This window comes from Fulmarus glacialis, unplaced genomic scaffold, assembly GCF_000690835.1.
Source record: "Fulmarus glacialis isolate BGI_N327 unplaced genomic scaffold, ASM69083v1 scaffold24228, whole genome shotgun sequence".
Classification (NCBI taxonomy): Eukaryota; Metazoa; Chordata; class Aves; order Procellariiformes; family Procellariidae; genus Fulmarus; species Fulmarus glacialis.
The window spans coordinates 19,810-42,040 of NW_009227934.1; the positions used below are offsets into that span (position 1 = coordinate 19,810).

Consider the following 22,231-nt stretch of genomic DNA (forward strand, 5'->3'; position numbering starts at 1 on the left):
GTTCATGCTGATAGGTATTAGCAGATGATTCTGATGAAAGCAGTACAAGGTTAAGTGGCACAGTAGTACATAAAAAAGCTGTGTTGATTTGTAGCCCCCGGATAAGTATCAAAGAAATGGAGCCAAAGCAATAATGACCCTGATAAATGTAATGAGCCTTTCATACCAGGCCCATAAGTAGCACTTCTCAAGTAGCAGTGGTCAGTAGGTGGAAGGTACATACATGTACTGTACAGGGAGAGAAATGGTGCCACCTTTTAGTTACAGGATGGAAAATTATGCACATCTATCAGCCTCAAACTATCCCAGGAAGCAGCCATATCACTGACACGGAAGACTTATGGCAAATGTATTTGCAAGGGGAAAAAACCAGGCCAAGTCATCAAGGGTGTCAACATTCTGTATTTGCTAGATCCAAGAGTGAAGCACAAGCCAGGAATCCTTAAGGGGACATGTAATACACACACACGCCTGACCGCCACTGCCACAGGTGTTCTGCTGCAAATTATGTGTAGTAGATTACAAAAAAAATTAATTTCAGTAGTCATTAACAATTTCTGTTACTGCCAAGGAAACATAGTGCTGCAGGAGTCTTTTTCTTCAATCAGTATCACAGGTACAAAAGCCCAAATGAGGCAAATCTGAGTTGAAACACACATTAATGGGGAATCACCATTCACTGCTGGAAAAAGAAGGAAACATCCTTTTCCAAACCCAGTCGTGGACCATAATGAAACAAAAGCCTTCAGATCCTTTCTGGCTTTGAGGTAAAAGTCTTTGCCCCCTGCTTTCTCCAAATCATTCTGAACTTTGCTGAAGTTGCATTCTCCTAGAGGAGCAGATCACAGCTCATTCATTGGAGGCAATATAAAGTACTAATGACAGTTTTGGAATAAGAAAATTGGAGATACTGACAAACTTGCCAAAAAAGCAGAACAGTGGAAAACAGCTGTGCTTACTGACTATGCCAGTTCTGGCCACTAGTGGTTTAAATAGAGAGGCTTGTGTGTATATTTGACATTATCCTTCAGCAAAGGGTGTCCGACTGGCATGGGTTTTTTGCACCACTTAGGGCCCCTCTTCCAGATGGGCTTTGCAGATCTGATGGACCAGCGGGTCAGATACCTGTCAAAATAACACAAACACATTTCAGTTTGAGACTGATCACTGAGAAAAGGTTCCAGCTGAAGCAGGAGCAGTCACTGTAGACTTTGCCTCCCCACATGCCTCTTTATTAAAAGGAATAATGGTGAGCAGAGCTCCCTCAATTCAGAAGGGACCACTGAAAAGGAATTTTTGTTTGTTTTGGAACTTCTAAGCTGCATCTCTGTACTGAACCCACTGGCACCTGCTTGACTTCCAGTGTCACAAAACAAATCAGGTGTAGTCTCCAGGCTGCTGGCAAGTTGTCCACCTGTAGCGAAACTGGAGTGCCAAATCCTTCATTGCAACTAATTCCAAGACTGAATGTGTCCAGCCTCTATGGGAGGTGTTATTTCAATAGCTGGCTTCAATAAGGTAAACTAATTACAAAGGCTAAACTCCATGAGAAATAAAGTCTCTAAAAAGGGATTCGTTTACTTTCAGAGGATAATCGGTTATTTCTTCTGCATGGGATGGGTTTCTGGCCTAGTCTTGTATTTTCATATGTCCAAATTTGCTTTAGTATTCTCTGTACAATACCATTGCAGCTTGCTGGTGCAAAGTCAGAACCTACAATGTAAGAGGTACTAGAATGGAATTATCTTCACAACTACAAATCTCTGTGAAGACCAACATCTGGCAAATATCCTCTGCTTTTTACCATTTGAAGTTTTAGACTTGGCTTTGCAAACAGGCGGGGGATTTCAGATCTAGAATCAGTTACTGGAAATCTTACCCTGTGGCTGGGTGGCCTGGAGTTTTGTTAGGCTTTAAATCTTTTGCTACCAGTAGAGAGGGGAATAGAGGTCCTTAGAGAAAGAGGAGTCTTTTCAGACAATAAAGATCCAAAGTAAAAGCCTAGCATAATCTGCACAAACAATGCTCCAACAAATTAGAATTTGGAACAGACTGATAAACTTTGTCCAGCGATGTTTGCATGCCTCCGTTGAGTAATCCCATGGTCTTAATGTAACCTCAATCAGTCATCCTCTCCCCAAACAGCTTTGTTACCTTTTATTTGCATTGTGCAAACTTGAGATATTAAGAACTTTGGACAGAGACCATGTAATGCATTTGTTTGAAGACATTTGGCACATTCCTGAGAACTATAAAGAAAGCTTGCTATGCCAGGCAGCTACAGACTGTATAACAGCAGCCCATTTTCCTAGCACTTCTCTTCTTCAGCAATCCTGAACAGCACAAATTGAAAAATTAATTGCATCTGGAGGTTCCTGCCACTGAAATGGAGCCACTTCCAAAATGCTTTGCTTTTGCTTTGAAGAGTTTATATAGTTAAGACACCTAGAAGCAACAGCAGGAGGGATTTGGGAGACAGTGTAGAGCAAGATCCAGCCACTTGTTCTCCTATGCGTGCATTAAATTAGTCCCTTTTGACCTTTAATGTTATGCTAGTGCATTAGTGGAATCCCTTACATAACAACATCAGGACAGGAAGTAAGAGAGACTCTCCTGTCTCTAATTTCACATGCAAGCGGAGTTCAGAGAGTCCAAACACAGGTCCCCAGTTCGGAATCTGGCAAAGAACCATGGCAAGGCAGAAGAAGCTGTAGGGGTATTTGATGGGCACGTGGGGCTAGGTCTTTCTTTTCACATTCCCCTTGCTGCAGGGGGAGGTCTGTAGTGCAAGTTTTGATATCGCAAGACTGCACTTATAGCGAAGGAGGAAAAAAATCCCAAATTGTTTTACTGCATCAGTGTGCCAAGTGCAGTTCTGGTCATGTGTCCATACGCTTACGGGAAAGTGCTCCCGTGATAATAAATGATCTCACTGGGAGAGAAGTGTATGTGTGAATGTGAGATACGCATCAATGCTGTGTGCAGGTTTAGACAGACAGTGGCTTTTTAAGAAATCCCTCTGTTTCTGTGTGGGGGCTGGAAGTGCACACCCCAATTCTGCATAGGAAGGAGGATTTAGTAATGGCCTGATTTTAAAGCTTTTGTTGTTTCTCTTTTGAGCAGGTCTAATCCAGCCCTCTGGTCCAGGCTTTTGGCTTCCTTTGGGGACTGCAGGCTGGGGCTTTTCATTGTTAGCTGAAACAGACATTTGGACGCTTTCCCTTCCTGGAGCACATTTGCTTTTAGCGCTTTTAATACTTGCTTTGTCCCGAACTCAAACTTGTCCTATTTTGTTTGCTGCCTCTTTTTTTTTTTTTTTTTTCAGCAGTGGCAAAAGCCTGATGCCTGGGAGCAGTCAGTCTACAAAGTTCCTTTTCCTCTTTGACTAACTCCAGTTCCTACTGTTTCACAGACAGATTTTTTTTTTTGCTGAGAGTAAAAACAATCCACAGAACTCACACATGAGAGCTTCAAAGCCCAGCACACAGGACTCTTCTGCAAACTCTGCTGTGCATGTAAGGTAGTGTACCCCCTTTTCTAGCCAAGTCACCCAACTTTCCATTGTATCCAACGACATGGTTTGTCTTGGGGAGTTTTTACAATAACCTACAAACACACACTGGCAGATGGTCTGAATTTTCTCAACCAGCTGAGGGTTGTCAGGACAGAGCCTCCATGTGGATGCCAAATGCAGCTGGTCCACAGTCTCCTAACCTGTTATCTCAGTGTGCAGAGCTCTCTCTCTGGACAAAGGGGGACAGAACTGCCAGTCTCGGGGGCTGGCAACTCACCTTGAGGCTCAGCTTGCCCCCTTCAGTACGGTAGGATCTTGGTCAACAACCAGAATCCTTAGACTCCAGCTGCACAAATGAGTAGTTTGGATAAAGCGTGATGGGAATCCTGGTGGGATTTCCCCGATGGGAAAAGGCAAGATATAAACAGGATGGAAACAACTGTGGTTAGTCACCTGCAGTCATTACAATTGCCTAAAATCTCTGTGGCACGTGGAAGTCCGTTTCCACGGATTTTATTCAGTGAGCAGGAGGGCCCCAAAGCCTTCCCACTCGGAGGCTACCACTTAACGCCTAGGAGTAGGCACAGGGCTTCCATGTGCTGGGTAAGGGAAATGACCTACCCATGGGGCAACTGCAGTCCAGCAGGCAGCCCAAGCAAAGGCCATGTTGGTGCAGTTCAAGGCTGAACTTCTGAACCCTCACTGAACTTTTTCAATCTGGCTTTTGTTTGCATTAAGAGCAGAAGGCAGAGGGCTACAGACTGCAGGAAGCACTCGATCAAAGTGCTGGCAAGATTGCCTCCTCCCTGCCACATCCCTTTCCATGACACCTCTTGGCTTTGCTCACCTGCAGCCGCTCTGGCTCTTTGCTTTTGAGTTCACATGCTATGCACAGCACAGTTTCCATGCAGATGAGAGAAACCACATGCTGCTGGAGTGAAATGCTGATAGCAGTGAAACCAGATTCTGCTCCCAGGGACAAGAGGTGTTCACAGAGCCTGAGAACTTTGTAATTCATGAGGAGCTCATATGGAACCTGCCTCTTTCCTAACACATAGCAACTTCTTCAGTTCAGGTGATGGAGAAGAAACTGACTTAGATATTATCTGTGCCAAGTTCTGTTCTTCCAGTAGGGAGCTGAAAATGGAGTGGCAGCTGAGCACTTAAAATCAAGTACTCCATAATCTACAGCACCTCTTGCTGACAGCCCAGGCTCAGGGAACATGTGACATCCCTTAGTCCTTTTGGAAGGGGAACAACATCACAGTGTTGTGCTTTAACCTTGGACCTGCCAGAAGAAAATGAGTGCTATATTCACATTAAGAGAGCATCTAGGTGCTGGCCTGAACTCAGTGACTGTTCTGGATAGAGTGTCAGCCCACAATATCCATGTGACAACTTCCATGCTGGAAAGAAAACTGCTGAGCTATTTAGGTTTCCATTCCTGAAAGCAAGCATAGAATTTTGACCTGCAGCTGTGCTTGACAATTTCCCAAATGGTTCTGGTGTGTTGTGGCCTGCACACACATGAATTTGGACTATAAGAACAGTCTGTCACTCTGCACGGTGCTGATGAAATCCCTGAGAATTTCCTTGGCCTCATGGGCTAGTGAAAATATTTTGTTTCTGCAGCACTTAACTGGAACATGCCAGGCTGGAGCACAAATGGACGCAGAAATAACAGCAGGAAGTTATGAAAGGGAGAATTCAGGCTGAGGATGAGGGAACAATCCTTGGCTGCAAGACAAATTTGCTTGTGGAACCATTCCTTGGAAACAGTGAAAGCCCCAGACTGCACCAAACATGAGAAAATGAACTGTAGGGAGTAATTCTGCATTGACGGGGGGTAAACTTCATTGGTTTTCCATGTCCAAGTTCTGCAGGCAAATGATACGGAAGAGAAGGGGATAACAGTAGACTCAAAAGTTTATGGATGATGTGGATACTCCAATGGCCATATTTCTTCAAAAGCACCCATAGCTAGTAAAGCAGTTAAATGATAACATTCATGAGCTATCGCTGTCAAAAACAAATCAGGCAGAAAGCAAAAAGGCAAAGAACTAAAGTCCAAGAAATGAGAAATATCATGGTAAGTCTCACCTGGTCAGTGTCCCAACTGCAGGGGGTAGAAGCGAGAGCTGTGGAACGCTCACCAGTTGAATTCTGACCATAAGGTGTACTCACCTACCACCCCCAGGACCACACAGCTTGGCTCAAATTGACATTTCACTTTCACATTATACCTTCTTCTGCAGTTCCCAATCTCCTCCTCTACATTCCATTACATCCTGGATGGGTGATCCCATACTGTGCTAGACAGTTGGATGACCAAGAACAAGGCGGGATCTGCAGGCCACTACTTCCCAAAGCATTCTGTTCTTCCTCTTGCATTCCAGTAGTAGAAACAGGATCAGGAGATAGGGTGGTAGGGGGAGGCCAGCTGCCAAGTGACCCAGTGCAAAGCAAGGAAATTCTTACCTCTCTGCAGAGAAATCTGGGGCATGTAGGAGGGAATGTCTGAAGTTTGTACAATGGAGACAATAAAACCACTTCAGAAAATAGAGCAGGGATTCTGCTTTTTGGAAAACATAATTGAGTAAGCACCGCAAGAGCACCTTCTGGAGGGGCAGAGCAGGCAGAGGCATTCTGGATGATAAATCCACACTTCATATCACTAGATCGACGGCAGGGCAGTACCCTTGACCTTTGTTAAAATAAGATAGTTTGCTGACAATTCCATACGGTGGCATGTTACATTTTAATCTCAGCTAGGTGATAGCCAGTGCATGCCAGACACTTTGTATTTGAAGCAGGCTCACTTTAAACAGGGTGACCGTGACATAGGCCAAACATTCTGGCCAAGATAGCCACAAGTGCAGCCAAGGAAAAGCTGAGGAGCAGCTTTTCTGGTGCTCTCAAAAATATACATTAACAATGCTCAGCCCTTCTTTATGTACTTCCTTAGCACCTTTGCCCAGGAGCCATAGAGCTCCTCCTATGCAGCTGGCCTGTACATCATCTCAGGGGCAAAGAGCAGAGACAAAGCAGTTTTTCATCAGGCTGGTTTGTCCCTCTTTCGGCAGCAGATGAAGCTGCTTTCAAAAATACTGACACAACCTTGGAAGAAGCCTGGCCAAAGGGAACGTCAACCAGAACTTTGCAAGACTGGAGAGAAATGAAAGGGATTGCTCATCCAAATGAAGTAATCTGCCAGACTTCTGCCAGGCAGGGGTTGCTGCTCTGAGTCTATGGAACATCCACAGAGTCTACATGCAGAAAGTGAATGCTCAAGTCTGTATTATGGTAGAGGTGCTGAGCTCTGACTCCCACTTCAAGTTACACTCCCCACAATGAATCTCCTTCAATCTCAGGTGGTGTGAATAAAATCAGTCCCTAAGGTTATCTTGGGCTTTCATCTTGGTCCTGTCACTCTAGCAGCTGATGGTATAGTCTAATGTCAAGAGCTCTTCCATCAGCAAAACACTTTTCAGCTCAGCATAAGATTTTCTGTCCCCAGGTGGTAGGAATTCTCACAGAAGTATCTGGGGTAATATCTGGAGTAGACAATGACTTCTTAGAAGCCCCTCCTTTAAAAAAGTGAAAGATTTCTCAATTCAGAGTGAAGAGTAGACAACAGACTGCTTACGGGGGGCAATGAGAAGAATTTTAGGGCAGAAGGGGTGAGCACACAGAAGTACAGATAAGACTCAGAGAAATGCTGTCCTTCAGCAAGGCAAAGCTTATTGTAACAGTCTTGAGACAGACTATATGCCTCTATGGTGCTCTGTCTATTCTTTTCATCTTGAATCTTCCTATTTTAAAACAGTATAGCAGGAACTGTCTTCCATATGCAAGGCTTTCTTCCATGTGCAGTGCAAGCTCCTGATGGCAAGAGAATAAGTGCAGATGAGCGAGGGGGAGAGACTGCAGGAATGGAGTACATGTGACTGGGAATGGACTAAATTCTCAGTATACTGGATACTACTAGCCCACCTGTGAGAACTATCCATCTCAGTTTGCAGCCCTGACACAAGTTTGTCTCGTCTTTGTTTGCTGGCTTGTTTCCCCATGACTACTTTCTTTTGACCAAGGAGGACCAGACTGCTGCAGAGCCAAGCAAGTGATGCCTCTTTCAGCTTTGCAAGCATCAGTGCACAGCAATGGGCAAGCTGCTGTGCCAGGATCCCTGGTTCCTTCACAGATCAGGTTAAAAGTCCCTCAAGCAGCTGGTGGCAATTCAATAGCTCCAGCATCTACAACATGGGCACTTCAGTCTGCTCCTGAAGTGTGGCTGGTGAGTGTTATTTTGGAGGGGATGGGGTGCAGAAGAGCATATTTCAACACAACAGTCAGAGTAGACCCACTGGTAAAGCACGGAAAAAGCCATCACTGCAGGCAGAGCTGGAGAGCACAAGGGCTGGTTAAACTGATGTTAAGGAATGTACATTACTTGTGTTCCTGTCTTGGAAGAGCTTTAACAAGGGGCCCAAGTGTATTATGGGGCACCTCAGTTTCTCCTCATTGGCATTCCCAGGGCTACAGCAGCAGTGCAAAAAGGCACTGTTACCACTTATTTAAGCAGAGAGGTGAAGACGACTATAACAGGCAATACAGTGATCTCAAGAAGAGCTGAAGGTCAAGGATTTGGAAAATACATCACTTAACTGTGCAATGTACTGCCTGCTATGATAGGATCTCTGTACATTATGGACTGACACTTAAAAACCCAGCAGACACAAACGCAGTGAAAGTACAGGCTATGTTAGGTGCACAGCCCTGATATTACACCAGACAGGATTAGAGGATGACCTGGTCATGTTCTCATGGCACTGAACAAGGCAGCTTGTTCCACTCAAAAGTCCCAGCCCAATTCTGCCCCTGTCCTCCCCTGCCAGCTCACTTGCATTTGGCAGCACCAGTGGTTGAGTGCTTCCCAAATAACTACAGACTTACAGAAAGCTTTAGAAACAAGTACAGAGGCAAAGATAAGGTAAGCTTGGAAAAGTCATTTATGTGGGAAATGTGGTAATAGCTCTGGCTTCATTCCCAAAATAAGTAGTGGCTGAATGTCTTCAGCATGTGGGTACCCTTCAGTCCTCCTTTCAGGCTAGAGGAAGGAAGCAATTTATACCTCATGCCTTATGTAGTGCCATCTACTGCTCCAGCAAGCAACGCAGGAAGCGCAGGTGGGGGTACACACAGTCAAAACTCTCACAGAACCGCAATGGCCAAGATTTTGCAAGGCTCCAACATGCAGAGCTTTCCCCTTCCAGCAGGCTGAGGAGACAATATTGTGAGGGACCAAGGGAGCACTCCTAAAGTACCCCTGCAGTCTTATGCTGGCTCTGGGACTCACTTGGTTCCTTCCAGCCCCACCACTGAAACTTTCAATCCAGTTTCTTGATCCTATTCTCTTGTCTCCACCCAGACCCCAAAGCCTGCCTATTTCAATGCTGTTCCATCTCCTCAGCAACAGCTCTGCTCTCTTTTTCTAAACTCTGCTTCCACCCTGCTTGCTACGTTCCCTTGCTGGGAGGAAAAAAACAAGGGTGGTGTAGGGAGGGACTAGCAATGCAATAGGGAGGGCTTGGATACTAATCTCCAATTTAAATCTCTTAATTTTAGAGATGTAGCACACCTACTTGCATATAGAATGTATCCGGAGGTATCCATTCTTCGTTCTCACTAAAAGTCTATGGAACAATTTATAAGAGTCGAGGCATTAGATCTGGAGTCCTGGTGTGATTCCAGCAAGATACAGGATTTACCATTTCCTGTCTCAACCTGCTATGCGGGGTTGCTATGTGAATGCTAACTAGATAATGTGCTCCACCCCATAGCTGCTAGATAGACACAGCTACTAAAGAATCCCAAAGACTTGTAGGGCACAGGAAAGAAGTAGTTTTCAGAGTCGAAGTATCTGATGGCTACAGGGCTGCATCAAACGTAGAGTCCTCTAATTTGATCCTCACTGATACCCAGTGTGCAGCCTGCCAGTATCCACAGGACATTTCCAAGAGCTTGCTTCAAATCTCTGCTGCAGAGAGTCAGACCTGAAATGCAGGAGTCTCTGGCTGCCCCCAGCCCTGCAGCCTAAGCTCTCCCAGCAACAGCCCCATGGCCTCTGGTAACCCCATGCTTGCTAATGCGAGGTTCATAAACCGCTCTGACATCCCCATGGAAACAGAGTGTGAGGTCATAAACAGGGGATTAGCACCTCCAAGTGCCCAGCACAGCACAGGAGGCGGCCGCAGGCTTCCCCTTTGCCCACCAAAGGCCAGGGGCCATTCAGGCTGGGGAGGGGGAAGAGAGCCTGTTGCACAGGAAGGGCAGGCGGAGGGTAAATCGCTGACTGGGGGAAACAGGGATGGGGCAGAGGGGAACAGGCTTGTGATGGGCCCTTGCTGGCTGCTCAGCCCCCCACTCACTGCTAGTACCCCTCCTCGGCACCCTCCTGCTGTTGGAGGCCAGGCACCAAAAGCCTAGGAGAGAAGGGACTCCTCAGCCTGGAGAAAAGAAGGCTCAGGGGGGTCTTACCAATGTTTATAAATACCTGAAGGGAGGGAGTAAAGAAGACGGGGCCAGGCTCTTACCAGTGGTGCCCAGTGACAGGACAAGAGGCAATGGGCACAAATTGAAACACAAGAAATTCTGTCTGAACATAAGAAAACACTGTCTCACTATGAGGGTGGTTCTTTGGAACAAGCTGCCCAGAGATATTGTGGAAGGTCCATCCTTGGAGATATTCAAAACCTGGCTGGACATAGTCCTGAGTAACCTGCTCTAGGTGACCCTGCTTGAGCAGGGGGCTTGGACTAGACGATCTCCAAAGGCCCCTTCCAACCTCAACTACTCTGTGATGCTGCGACTCCATCTCTGTGGCATCCTCCTGTGACTGCCCTACTGAGTGTTAGTGATGAGGAAGGGAGGGCAAACTAACATGCGTGGCAGTTTTAATCCTCTGTGGATAAATGGTTTGAATAAGATGTGGTTTGTCCTTAGAAGACTGACAAGAGAATATCGTGACAGCCCATCCTTCTCCAAAATGCTATGAGTACTCTTTATGAGCCCTGTTGCCTGAGGCATGATTTACCCAGTTGTAAGGAACTGCTTTTCCTCTTCCAATCTCTTCCTGAAAAAAAGAGATGTGGAAAGACAAGACTATTCACCTGTTGAGCTTGGGTTTTTTGGGAATATGCCCTTCAGGAAGTGGAGGCCTGTGGTTTGGCAACAAACCTGAAACAGAAAAAGAAAGGCGTGAGAATATTTTGCAGTGCCTCCTTGCCTCTATAGCATCCAGAAGTTACATTACACCTCGTAATCCAGGCAATCCAGATCCCTACTGGGACAGCACAGCAAAAACTCAACTCAAGTATAGTAGAAAGGGTATTTTATCTTTAGTCATTGCTGAACCTGCACCCCAGCCAAAGACAAGATAGGAGGTTCTGCTGGGTATAGAGAGGAAATACACACCAAAGACACAGCCACTTGGGCTCATTGAAGAGGCTTTTTGAGAGGGCATAGGGCACTGGTGTCCAATCAGATTCCATCTCCAGGATGAAAATCTGATTATTAAAATTCTCAGTCCATTTAACTTGGATATAACTCAGGTTCCAGGCATAAAGATCAGCACAACACTCTGACTGTGTCAACCTCAGTCCCACTCAGGGTAAAGCAAAAAAGCCTTCACACGGCAGATGGTAGACAGGTGCATGTTATTAACAGAGTAGGTCAAGCTTTTGCTAAATCAAGTAATTTCAGAAGCTGGTATTTAATCATTAGTTACTAGAGACTGAACCACTTCCCAGATCTTTCTGCAACTGTAGACTGATCTACAGGGATAAACGTCTGCTGCCAAGGCAGAAGCCAAGACACATAGAAAGCAAACAAGTAGTCTCTGGTCCATCATCCTGTCCCAGCACTTGGACCATAACGAGTTTGCTGGGTCACTGGACAATGACATCTCACTGAGCTATACTAGTTGGGTGGGAGACACTTCTCAAGGGGTTCTATGGGTACCCCACAGTAAGGGGTTGTCTTAGGAGGAGGCTAGGTACCTGCACGGTGAGCCATCTGCACACAGACAGCAATCTTCTTGTGCTCCTCCAAACAGAGGCCTGTGATCCTTCGTGGCAGCATCCCTCCATCAGAACGGATAAACTGGCTCAGCAGCAAGACATCCTGAGAGAGCAAGAGAAAGGCAAAACCATCAGTGGTACAGCTACTTTAACTGCTGTGATTCTTAGGTGTTGTGCTGACCCTCGCGCTGTGTACAGAACTCAAAACAAAGCAAAACAAAACAATGATTCCTTCCTACGCATTTTGGCTGCAGCCTGACAAGAAGTGGCTTTTGCTTGCCATCACTCCGCCTGCCAGCTTAGCTCAGTAAGGTCACTCAGATGGTCTGAGTCTTCCCCTGACTTCACTAGTGTAAACACATGATGTCAGCTGCAATCCCTGCTACTTCACTGTCACTTGCTCCAAGATTCTGGCTAAGATAATGTGTCCTAGGTACTCAGGCACAGTTACACAAGACCTACAGATGGACAGTGTTTACACAACTTGAAATGCCATCACAGCTGCTATCCTAAAGGTCACAGATATGTTAGATCACCTTTGGCCCCCTCCTTGTTCCCTCAGAGCAGGATTGTTCTCTACTATCTACTCCTCAAACTTTTATCCAGTTTCCCATGGTGGAACTTCCCTCATGTCTCTCTGGAGGGCTGGGGAGCAGGGAAATGGTCCAAGATCTCGCATGAAGAAGCTTTTTGTAAGAAAAGAACGTGTGCTGATGAGAAAGACCTACTAGGATAAATTGGTGCCTTCATTCCTTCGACTGTGCGTGTATGAGGTGGGGCTGTTACAGCCATGCTGCATGGAAGGAGCACTCGGAGCATGCCGAGGGTTCATCCGTGATACAAGAATCATTAAGATTACACTGCTGTTGACCTTTCCAATTAAGAGCTCTAGAAATGTAAAGCACTCTTAACAAAAACAAAATTAAAGGGATCTCTAGGATCAGATAGTATCACAGAGCTGGAATGACAAATTTTTAAACACAGCAGCAACAGCTGTTGCACGAGTGTCCTATTAACTGTACACAGTACAACAGCCCAGTATCTAAATACATGGCTCTCCATTTCCACACAGCACCACTGCAAATGTACCCCTCAGGCCAATATAGGCAGGTCCCCTTGACATGCTGACGTCAGTATAAGTTGGCGCAAAGGGCCTCTGGAGACTCTCTGCTTGTTGTTTCCCCTTCTGTTGATAGACTTGTTGCTAGTTGAGAGTTTACTTCTCCACGGCTGTTATAAACATGTTCATAGTTGAGGTAGCTGGACGACACGGAGGCTGTTGGCAGGCTGGAAGGGACCGGCCAGCGAGCACCCCGACAGAACGAGAATTCAAACCAGGTACATCAGCACTTCACAACCCCCGTGTCCCCATGTCTACGGCAACAGACGAGAACAAAGAGTGCTTGTTGCTTTTCACATTGTGTGATCCTGATTCTGGCTGTTGTTCACAGATTCGCAGACCTGCTCCCATCCCCCTATCTTTGCTCTTTTTCAAAGAGCTCCCTGGAGCATTCCTAGCTTCATTTACTGCCCTTGCAAAAGCAAAAAATCACAAGTGGATATAAAATGAACATTCAGAAAACCTAGCTATCTAGGAATTATACATCCATCCCACTGCACAAGACCAGCTCAGCCCTGAAGGGGCCTGCTGGAATTCAGTATGGCTTTCTGGTAATGACCAGTTCTGACAGATGCTGTCATACAAGCGTTGCAGTCAAAATTTAGAGGTTTTTTGTTTGTTTTGGGTTTTTGTGGTTTGTTTTTGTCCTTCCCCCTCCCCGCCTTCAATCCCACCCTCACTACTATTATCATGACGCACAATTTCCCTCTTCCCTTCTCTGGTTTCCTTTCTACCTCCACTTGTCTACAATGAATGTGTTCAGACTGATTTTCAGATCCAGCTCCTTTGAAAACATGGCAGGTTAGGCAACTTGTCACTGACACAAAATGACATCAACCACCATAGCGAGTGATGTTATATCCAAAGAACAAGAAAAGCACAGCTGAGCAACTAGCAGCAAGCTCCTGAGAGGTCATCTATGGTTAAAATGGAAGTAAAGTGTCCTCAGCCCAGCTAACCCATGGCCTTGCCAATGAGAACAGTAACCAGGGGACCAGTTGGTGCCAGCTGCGTTGGTGGAAACTGGACGGAGGCCAGCCAAACAGTCCAAGGGCACTGACTTTTGGCCACTCCTGAAATGCACTGATTGGATTCAGGAAACCAGAGCAAGACTCCATCCCCTTTTTTCCTCTTCTTTAGCCATCCAGTTCTCCAAATCACCAACAGCTCAATTTACCATTTAGCACAAACATATCACTTCCGTAAGTGAAAAAGGGCTATTCAGCTCCAAGTGTCTAGAAAGTGAAAAACTTTCTAGACTTTTCAACTAGCCTGCTACATTACTCTGTGGGGAAGAGGAAAAAAGGAGCTAATGGCAAGTTTGAGACTGTTCCAGTCTTTGCAGCCGTGAAAGCCTAAGTAGGCCACAGGCTCTTGTGAAGGGTGTGTGTGGTCCAAGTGATTTCTCATATTACCACCACGCCTCATGGAGTCACAGGCTTGTTATCAAGTGTTTCCATTCAAAGTGGGGAGGTGGGAAGCAAAGTCTTTCTTTTTAGCCCTGTGGAAAAAAATCAGGAAAATCCGTTCTCTGTTATCTCTGACCAACAGTGTCACCAACTGACCAACACCCTTGTGTGGCTGTCATTTCTTAACTGAAATCATCTATGTCTGAGCCGCTGCAGCTCCAAATTACACTCATGTCATTTAGCTGAAAATGCTGCACGCTGGACAGAAGGTTTGTCCATTTCTGAAGATCCGCACAGCTAACAGGCCAGGTGCCTCTCCCAGAGTACTCACACAGATGCATCTTACCACAGGAAGAAAGCACACAGGTACAGCCAACTTTATGTGGCAGCTGTGGAGGGAAGCGAACAAGTATGTGGAGCGGTCAAAGAAAAAAATATGTCTGGCAAGTTCTCATGGTGCCGTCATGTTCCATGAAATTCACATTTTGTGCTAGTGGACAGCCAAGCCTGTAACCACGGATTTACTTTAATCACTGGACAGCTCCCACGAGGCTGGACCCAGATTCCCACCCCTGTAATCTGCAGCATTTGATGAAAACAACTTGGATTGAATTAATCTAGGGCTAATAGGCAAAGCTTGCAGTTTGGTTTAGCCTAATTGCTGCCAAAGCAAGATGACATATTTACTGCCTACTCAGACTAATGATGTTTGAAGTGGATAAGGGGGAAAACAAAAAACAAGTTTAGCCTTCACCTCTAAAAGGGCTGGATAAACTTGCTAAACGAAACACTATGTACAGCACGTTCTTGTGAATGGATGGCAACCAAAACAGAGAGGTATCTCTGCATTTTAATATCTGCAGACACTTTGAAAAGCAGGAGCCTTGACTGGTTACATGTGATTCATTAAAACCTTCATTTACTGCACAAAGAGTTCTGTCTGTGTAGCCAAATTACTACTGGGCTGTATCAGACAAGTCTGCCAGTCATTATTTCCAGTTATACAAGAGTCTAGTTTCTCCCTTCTCCTTTACTCCTGGGAGCTGTACACCGTTCTCCCGGCATTTCGTAACAGGATTGCAGGTTTCAATCCAGTTGCATCCTGACAATGACCAAAATAATAAATAATTTTTTATCTCCAATGGATATGAAAAAAATCAACTGAGGTCTCAGTTTCAACGGACAGACACACACAGACCACAAACTGTGGGAATTTATACCTTAGGCTCTGTTATCCCGAGCCTCAGCAGAGACTAAGGACTGAACTGGCAAAGACAACTACAGCCCTCCACACCACAGCTGAGGCAGGTTGGAATCATGATCTGCTAGTGCTCACAATGCCTGTTCAGTTGATTAATAACTTTGGAGACATTGGTCCCCCAGTTCCCTGACAGCCAAAGTAACTCATTATGCCACTACTTTAGACTGTGCTAGTTGCACATGACGAAAGGGAAGTCCTATGAGGTCATATTACTCAGCTCCCTCAGGGGCTAATTCAACACTTCCCTTTTCATAGTGCCTCATTCAGTCCAATTACAAGCGTCCCAAGCAAGAAAGCTCACACTTTCCCTTCTGTGCAACTGACTGATCTCAGCTTATCAATCTCAAAGGAACCCCTGTGATCCATCTATTCTGATCTCTTACCAAGCACACATTATAAGTTATGCTGTATGAACTAGGCTATCTCTCTAACAAAAATAGCTGTCCTCAATTTACAGACTTTTAGGACAATTAACCACCAGTGAGTAAATTGTGCCACTGTTTAATTACTCACACAGTTAAATGCCTGCACTTTATTATTTAAGCATTTCAAGATTCTGCTACTCATCACTGCTGCAGCAAAGAAAAATAGCAGAGAGCGCTTTTGTACAGAAAAGGGAGATTTTATTCACCTTAACATTTAGAAGCCTGAAAATCCATGACTGGTACAAAACATTGAATAAGGGACTTATTCAAGCAGAAGAGGTGGTCTGCTCCAGAACTGAAATTTCTCCTAGTTCTCATCAGCCCTGCAGAGGAACGCTTCTAAATACTGAAGTAAGAACATTCTACAATTCTGAAATACCAGTTCACACTGCCCTCTTTAGCTTTTTGTCCAGGTTCTCCTCTGCTCTGGAGGAGCAGGAGTACAGCAGGAGTACTGATACATATACGCCAGATGCATATGCATTCAAAAACTACACGACAGCCAGGATGGACATGTTCCTAATTTGTCTCTTGGGACCACAATTTCTTAGGAACAATCTCAGCAATGATTCTCAAGACTCTGGCTGCAGGATCTCTCCTCATGTTTGGTTTTCTCTTGCCTCCATACTGAACAATAGAAATCAGGATTTAAGAATCAAACTGAACTGAAGCGTGGAAGAAAACTTGTAATCTTAGTTTACTCTTCAAACACACCTAAGACTCATGCTTTACATTGTCTGTTGGGACCAACAGCCTACTTCTAATCCCAGAACTCTACAGCATCACATTGTCTAAAACTGCTTCTTTGGTTCTTGACAGCACTGTTATCTCTACATGCAACAGAGTCTTCTACCACAGACAACTGTAGAAAGTGAATCTACATAATAATTTCCAAGATTTAATCCGCTCCCATGGCTCATTTCATCCCTGCGCATCAGTTTATAGTTTCTCTGGAGCTGTTAATGTGTGACTTGCGGAACACTTTCTGGGAATCTGTAGAACTACCCAGTTTAATGATGCTGTTGACTCCTTGCATTTAGAAGTCACATAAAACTATATTAACCTTAAGAAAGTATTTTCCAGTGTGATTGGTCTGTTTTGATCACAACACAATTCAGCAACCATGAAGAAGAAAAGAGTTGCAAGAAATCACTATATCCAAACATGGGCAACACAGAACAAACGTGATCTGTTTTTGTAGTACTTTCCATACCTTAATGGTATTTGCCATTTCTCCTAATTTATTATCATCTGCAAATTCATTGTATTTTTAGCTTTCCCAGATTGTTGGAAAACCAGATCAGAGAACACTAAATACTTCCCTCCCCCAACTTATTTCACTGTTTAATATTGCATCCAGCCTGCGTCAGAATCACTGACAACACTCAGGTTAGACAACTAGACAACTTAATTTCTGCAATACAGGCTTTGAAACATACTAAACTGATATTTCATTTACAGCTCACATCTGTTGTTTCACCTGGCTGGAGTAATTGAAAGTATTTTGTCTGGCACTATTTCTATACTCGTATTTTCCATAATTCATGAGTCATAATTAGTCCTATCCAACAGGTTATTTGTTTTTACTCCTAGTTGATACCATTTTACTTGGAATTTGCAACATTTGATTTACCAAGTGGTAATCATCAGCATCATTCTCCTTGCTCTCTCAACTACTTAGTATTTCACTTGCTATTTTCAAACCATTTGGTGATTCCTTAGGTTTTTTTTCATGCTTTAAAAAAATTCTGCAAGTGAAGTAATATATTTGTTAGCTAATTTCCTTAAGATCTTGGGGCTACATGCAATCCAGGCCTGCTGGTCTCTACCTAATTCAATGCTTAAGTTATTTCTGTACCTGTTTTTTCCTGTTGTTTTACATTTGCAAGATTGACATTACTACCTAGATATTAAAACATAATTCTTCTTTTGTGTGTGTGCTAGGACTGCATGTGAGCAACTTGGTCATTCTGCAGCCAACATGGCTTTCAGTCCCCTTTTCTCATTAATGGACTTTCTTTCTCACAAAGATTTCTTTTCTTCCAGATGCATTTGTATCTCTCTCACCCTAATCCTATTGACATTAACTTATTCTGAGTTTTCTGTTGCCTTATCTTAGTAACAGCATGTTCCTGTCTGTTTTTTTTCTTTTCTAATTCCAGTACTGGGTTTTTAGCTTGCAAGGGGGCACTTAGTCCTTTTGTAAACTCTGTGTTTGAATGACCTCTTGTAAAGTTACATTCTGCATTTTCTACTTCATGCTTCTCATTCTAAAGTGTTCTTGACTATTGTGCTTTTGTTTTAAAGCATTACAGGATTTCCCTCCCATCTTCTACATTCAGTGTTAGTAATCCTCTCATTAGTTAATAAACTTCTCATTAGCATTTCCTGCAACAAGCTTGAATGAAACCTATTTTTTCTGTTGCAAGGGATGTAAACACGTATGCTCTCCTTCATACCCTTCAAGAGTTTTAAAAGTTATATAAAACAGTTGTTACCTTAGTGGACAATGACCAATGAGAAACTGTAGTGCTTGAAGACATATAATTGATCTAGTCAAGTCTTTTGGCCTCTCTGGAGTTAGAACAGGCCTGAATCGGTTGACTAAATGTTGCATTCCAGTTTGATTCTCCTGGAAGTGCAATGCTGACAGGGAGCTGGGCACAAAAGAGATATATGGCCTTCTCAGATCAGATGTCCATATGTATAATTCCAAATCTCCTATTTGATATGAGCTCATCCTTCTTTTTCCCAGGAACACCATCAGCCAACGCAAACAATTACTATGTAGGAAGCTCTGGTTACACCCAAGAGAAGCAGAGATGGAGTTAACTATCTTTACTACACCCAGCAAAAGACAAGAAGGGCAGTATGTAGATATGAGAGCAATATTTATCTAGCTATGAGGATGGGGGAACTCTCCTTCATTTAACTTACCACATAATCGTACTTATGCTTCAGGTTCCAGCGACAGATGGGACACTGGCCAGAGGGGTTTGGAGGAGTTGGTGTTTCAGCAGCCTCTATAATTCTCCCTTCAATCTAGGAAACAATTCAGAGGATATAATGATCAGGCATAGTTTAGACTTCTACCTGCACCTGTGACTTAAGGAATACTATTCTTCAAGTCCACAACATGTTTGTTGACCGGTATTGCGCAGATGTAAGGGGAACAGTATCTGCATTATTCAACTCGCTTACATATAGATATACCAAGCACTTTGGATATACACAAACTGTGGGGAAAAGAACAAACTCAAGAGGCATAGAGAACCATTTGGTAAATTCTTGTATATGTTCTGCTAAATGTAAATTAGTTCACAGTTAGCATGAAGTTCTCATATTCACCTGAATTCCATTTATTGCAGTACTCCTTTGAACCACTACACCTTGAAATTGTAGCGGCCCTTTAGCCAAAAGCTCTAAACCACATTTTTTCTGGCAATACGAGAATGTCACAGAATAGCAGATACATGTTGTGGACCAAAACATGCAGGGGCTTGCTAGTATGAATCACCAACAGAGAAAATTCCAAGCAAAAGTTAAATTTATGAAAGGACTGTTAGGAGATGTCTGTGGGTTTGAGGTTTTCTTTTTTTTTTTTTTTTGTTTTGGTTTTTAAGTTTTTTTTTTTTTAAATACACCAATATTTTATCAAGTTTAATTCCCTGAACAATTTCTTTAGGAGATCATTTTATAAACTTTTCTGTATCACTACAAAGTGGTGACATCTAACACTCAAGTTTTCTCAAAAGTAACATGCAAAGAGATGTAGAAGGTATGTGTGGGAAGAACTTGAGAAATTTGTTTTCTAAATGTAGATATGTTAGGAATATGAAGTCTATCTACATGTGCGCTTTTTTTGAGGATTTATGAATAGAAGCAAGAACTATCTCAAATTACAGCTGAACAGACAGAAAAGACGATAAAACTAAGCCATTTTTTTCTCCAAAATATTTTGGAAGTTTCCTCTGGTCAAATCAAGATTAAAACCAGATTTTGAACACCAGCTGACAGCCTCAAATAGCACAAGCACCAGAGAGTTTAAAAAGAAATCCTGGGTGGAATGCAATGTTACTTTTAAGAAAAAAAGCTGACTGATTAGACTGAAATGTCAGGTTCTGTGCCTGAAAACCTGGGAAGAGAAAAGCATGACGTTTTCTGTAAGTTGCATGGGACACTGGCATCCAGCTGAACTGTCAGAACTATTTTATACCATGGATTTCTTATCTAGTGATGACAAAATGGAAACAGGGAACTTATTTGTAGTTCAAGCATCTCAGCACCTCAAAGAGAGAGAGAATATTGTCATTTCTTAAGTAAGATTCCTTTTCCCACAAGTAGAACAGTCAAAACAAAAAACTCACTATGAATATAAAATATATCCCAGTATTTAATTTTCTATTCATTGGTAAAGTTATTTTCTGGGAAGCCGGTGTATCTGGTCTTTATTCTTGCCAGTCTGGCCTCAGACTGTACTTTGACTGTAATTCCATCTTGGAAGTTAATAAAGATTCAGAATGCTATGTCAATATCAATTTTTCTTGAGATAAATTTCAGTGTACAGTTTTTGGCAATTATTCCTCAACTACTGAGGACTTTCATATTGTTAACCCACTTGGTTATTATTCTTCTGTTAGAGAACTAAGAGGGAATATAGGGGCTCTACATTCTTAACATGCTGATGAAATCCAGATTTCTCTGGGATTCATTCATCTGGTTCATGTCAAACACTTCCTTCAATACTGATAAAAGCAAGGACACATAGAAAGATGGATTCAGAAAAGACTGACGTAGAGTTGGTAGGATAAATGGGGTGACCAGAAGATATGCTGAGAAATGTATCAGCCCTTTAGTTGGTCAATTTACATAGTTTGTTACAAGATTTTCCTCATCTAGGGGCACTGATGGATCCTAGATTGATGCTAGGATATTATAGAGTAGAAATATCCAAATCTCCCTTATGCTTCTACAATGGGCCAGGAAGAATTATTTTTCTAAAGGGCTCTGCTACTGTAATGTATACCTTTTCTACTTCAAGCCTCAGTTAATGTATTGGAACTTTGTGATTATAATTTACATCCCCTTTGAAACTGACTGAGTGCAAAGTACAGCAATCCACTGTGTGTGTTGTGTTGGTGTGCACACTCCCCCCTTGCTTTGGTTAAAACAACTTCAGGGCATGCTTGCAAGCTCTTCTCTTCAGGTCTACGGGCAAAGATTAGTAGTATGGTACCTGAAGAGAAGAAAAAGAGACTTTCCATCACACTTACTGTTACACCTTAAACTTATTTTTTTGACGGTCTTAGACATCTTGCTAACTGCCATATTCTATTTGATATTATATATCTAAAATATAAGTAACCTGCTCCATTCAGGTTTCAAACATGACAATGTCCACTAATACAAATACGACAAGAAGGAAACTCAGACTTTCAAAGGCATGAAAAAACAGATTTTGTCTTTTTCATTAGGAAGCAAAAAAGTCTGTCACCTCCTTATTATTTATGTATATATAGATTAGCATTTAGTGCACTGTCTTCTAGCTATTTCCAAATAATTGCTGCTCCACTCTCCTCGTTGTATTTACACGTTGTATTTATCTGTGCTACCTGTCTCCAGTCAAGGCAGATTGCTACTAGCATATGTAACGCGAGCAGAATAATGCAATCTCCTTTCCCCCCCCAGTAATTTCAGTGCTTCTTCTAAAAAATGACAATTCTCTTGATAAAGTACAACGGATCAGATGGTGTTAAGTAAAATTCTAATTCTACTGCTTTGATCTTTTCCTTCCTGTCTTAAACTGTAGCTCAGAAAATGCTCTTTATCAGTTACTTCAGAACTTCTGTTTTCTTTTCAGGAGCAGTTTTCCTTTAGTATTTAAGGTATTCCTTTGACGATATCCCTTTCACTGAAAATTTTTTCTTACACAATGTGTTACAAGATGTAAGCTTTGTATCACCTGTAGTCACTATGGCACACACAGTGATTAACAAACACAACACAGATCAAAGGCAAGCGACGTGCGCGGCACAGAGCCATCACGTTGCCAGCCCAGGATGAAGTGACAAAGCCACTGGGCAAACCTCCTTCGTGCCTGCCCACACTCGAGACGATGCCAAGTGTCACTATGTTAAGAAACAAATACATCTGAAGAACTGTCTCTTGTGTTTTGGGTCCCGAATGCCTCTGGTCAGGGCTTCCAACTTTACCAGAGCTGCAGCAAGGGGTTTGGTGCTCACACGCGGCTCTGACAAGAGGCACCCATCACCAGCAACGATCCTGACTTTTGGCAGCCAAACCCTCCATCCGGCTTACCTGCAATCGCAATGCACTCCTACCTTGGTTTTGCCTTCACACCCTGGGATATGTTTCAGCCAGAAAAGCTACCCTTTTACCCCTTTTTTTTCCTTGGGCGGGGGGG

General features: G+C 43.4%; 1 protein-coding gene across 1 annotated transcript; it reads right to left on the bottom strand.

The window, feature by feature from the left end:
• Positions 1–332: 332 nt before the first annotated feature.
• On the bottom strand, positions 333–18,849 carry MRPS18A (mitochondrial ribosomal protein S18A; the record flags this gene model as incomplete). Its single annotated transcript, XM_009583323.1, has 4 exons — positions 333–1,125; positions 10,684–10,750; positions 11,572–11,695; positions 18,745–18,849. Coding segments are annotated over 4 exons (441 nt in total), but the record flags the coding sequence as incomplete, so codon positions are not given.
• Positions 18,850–22,231: the final 3,382 nt, after the last annotated feature.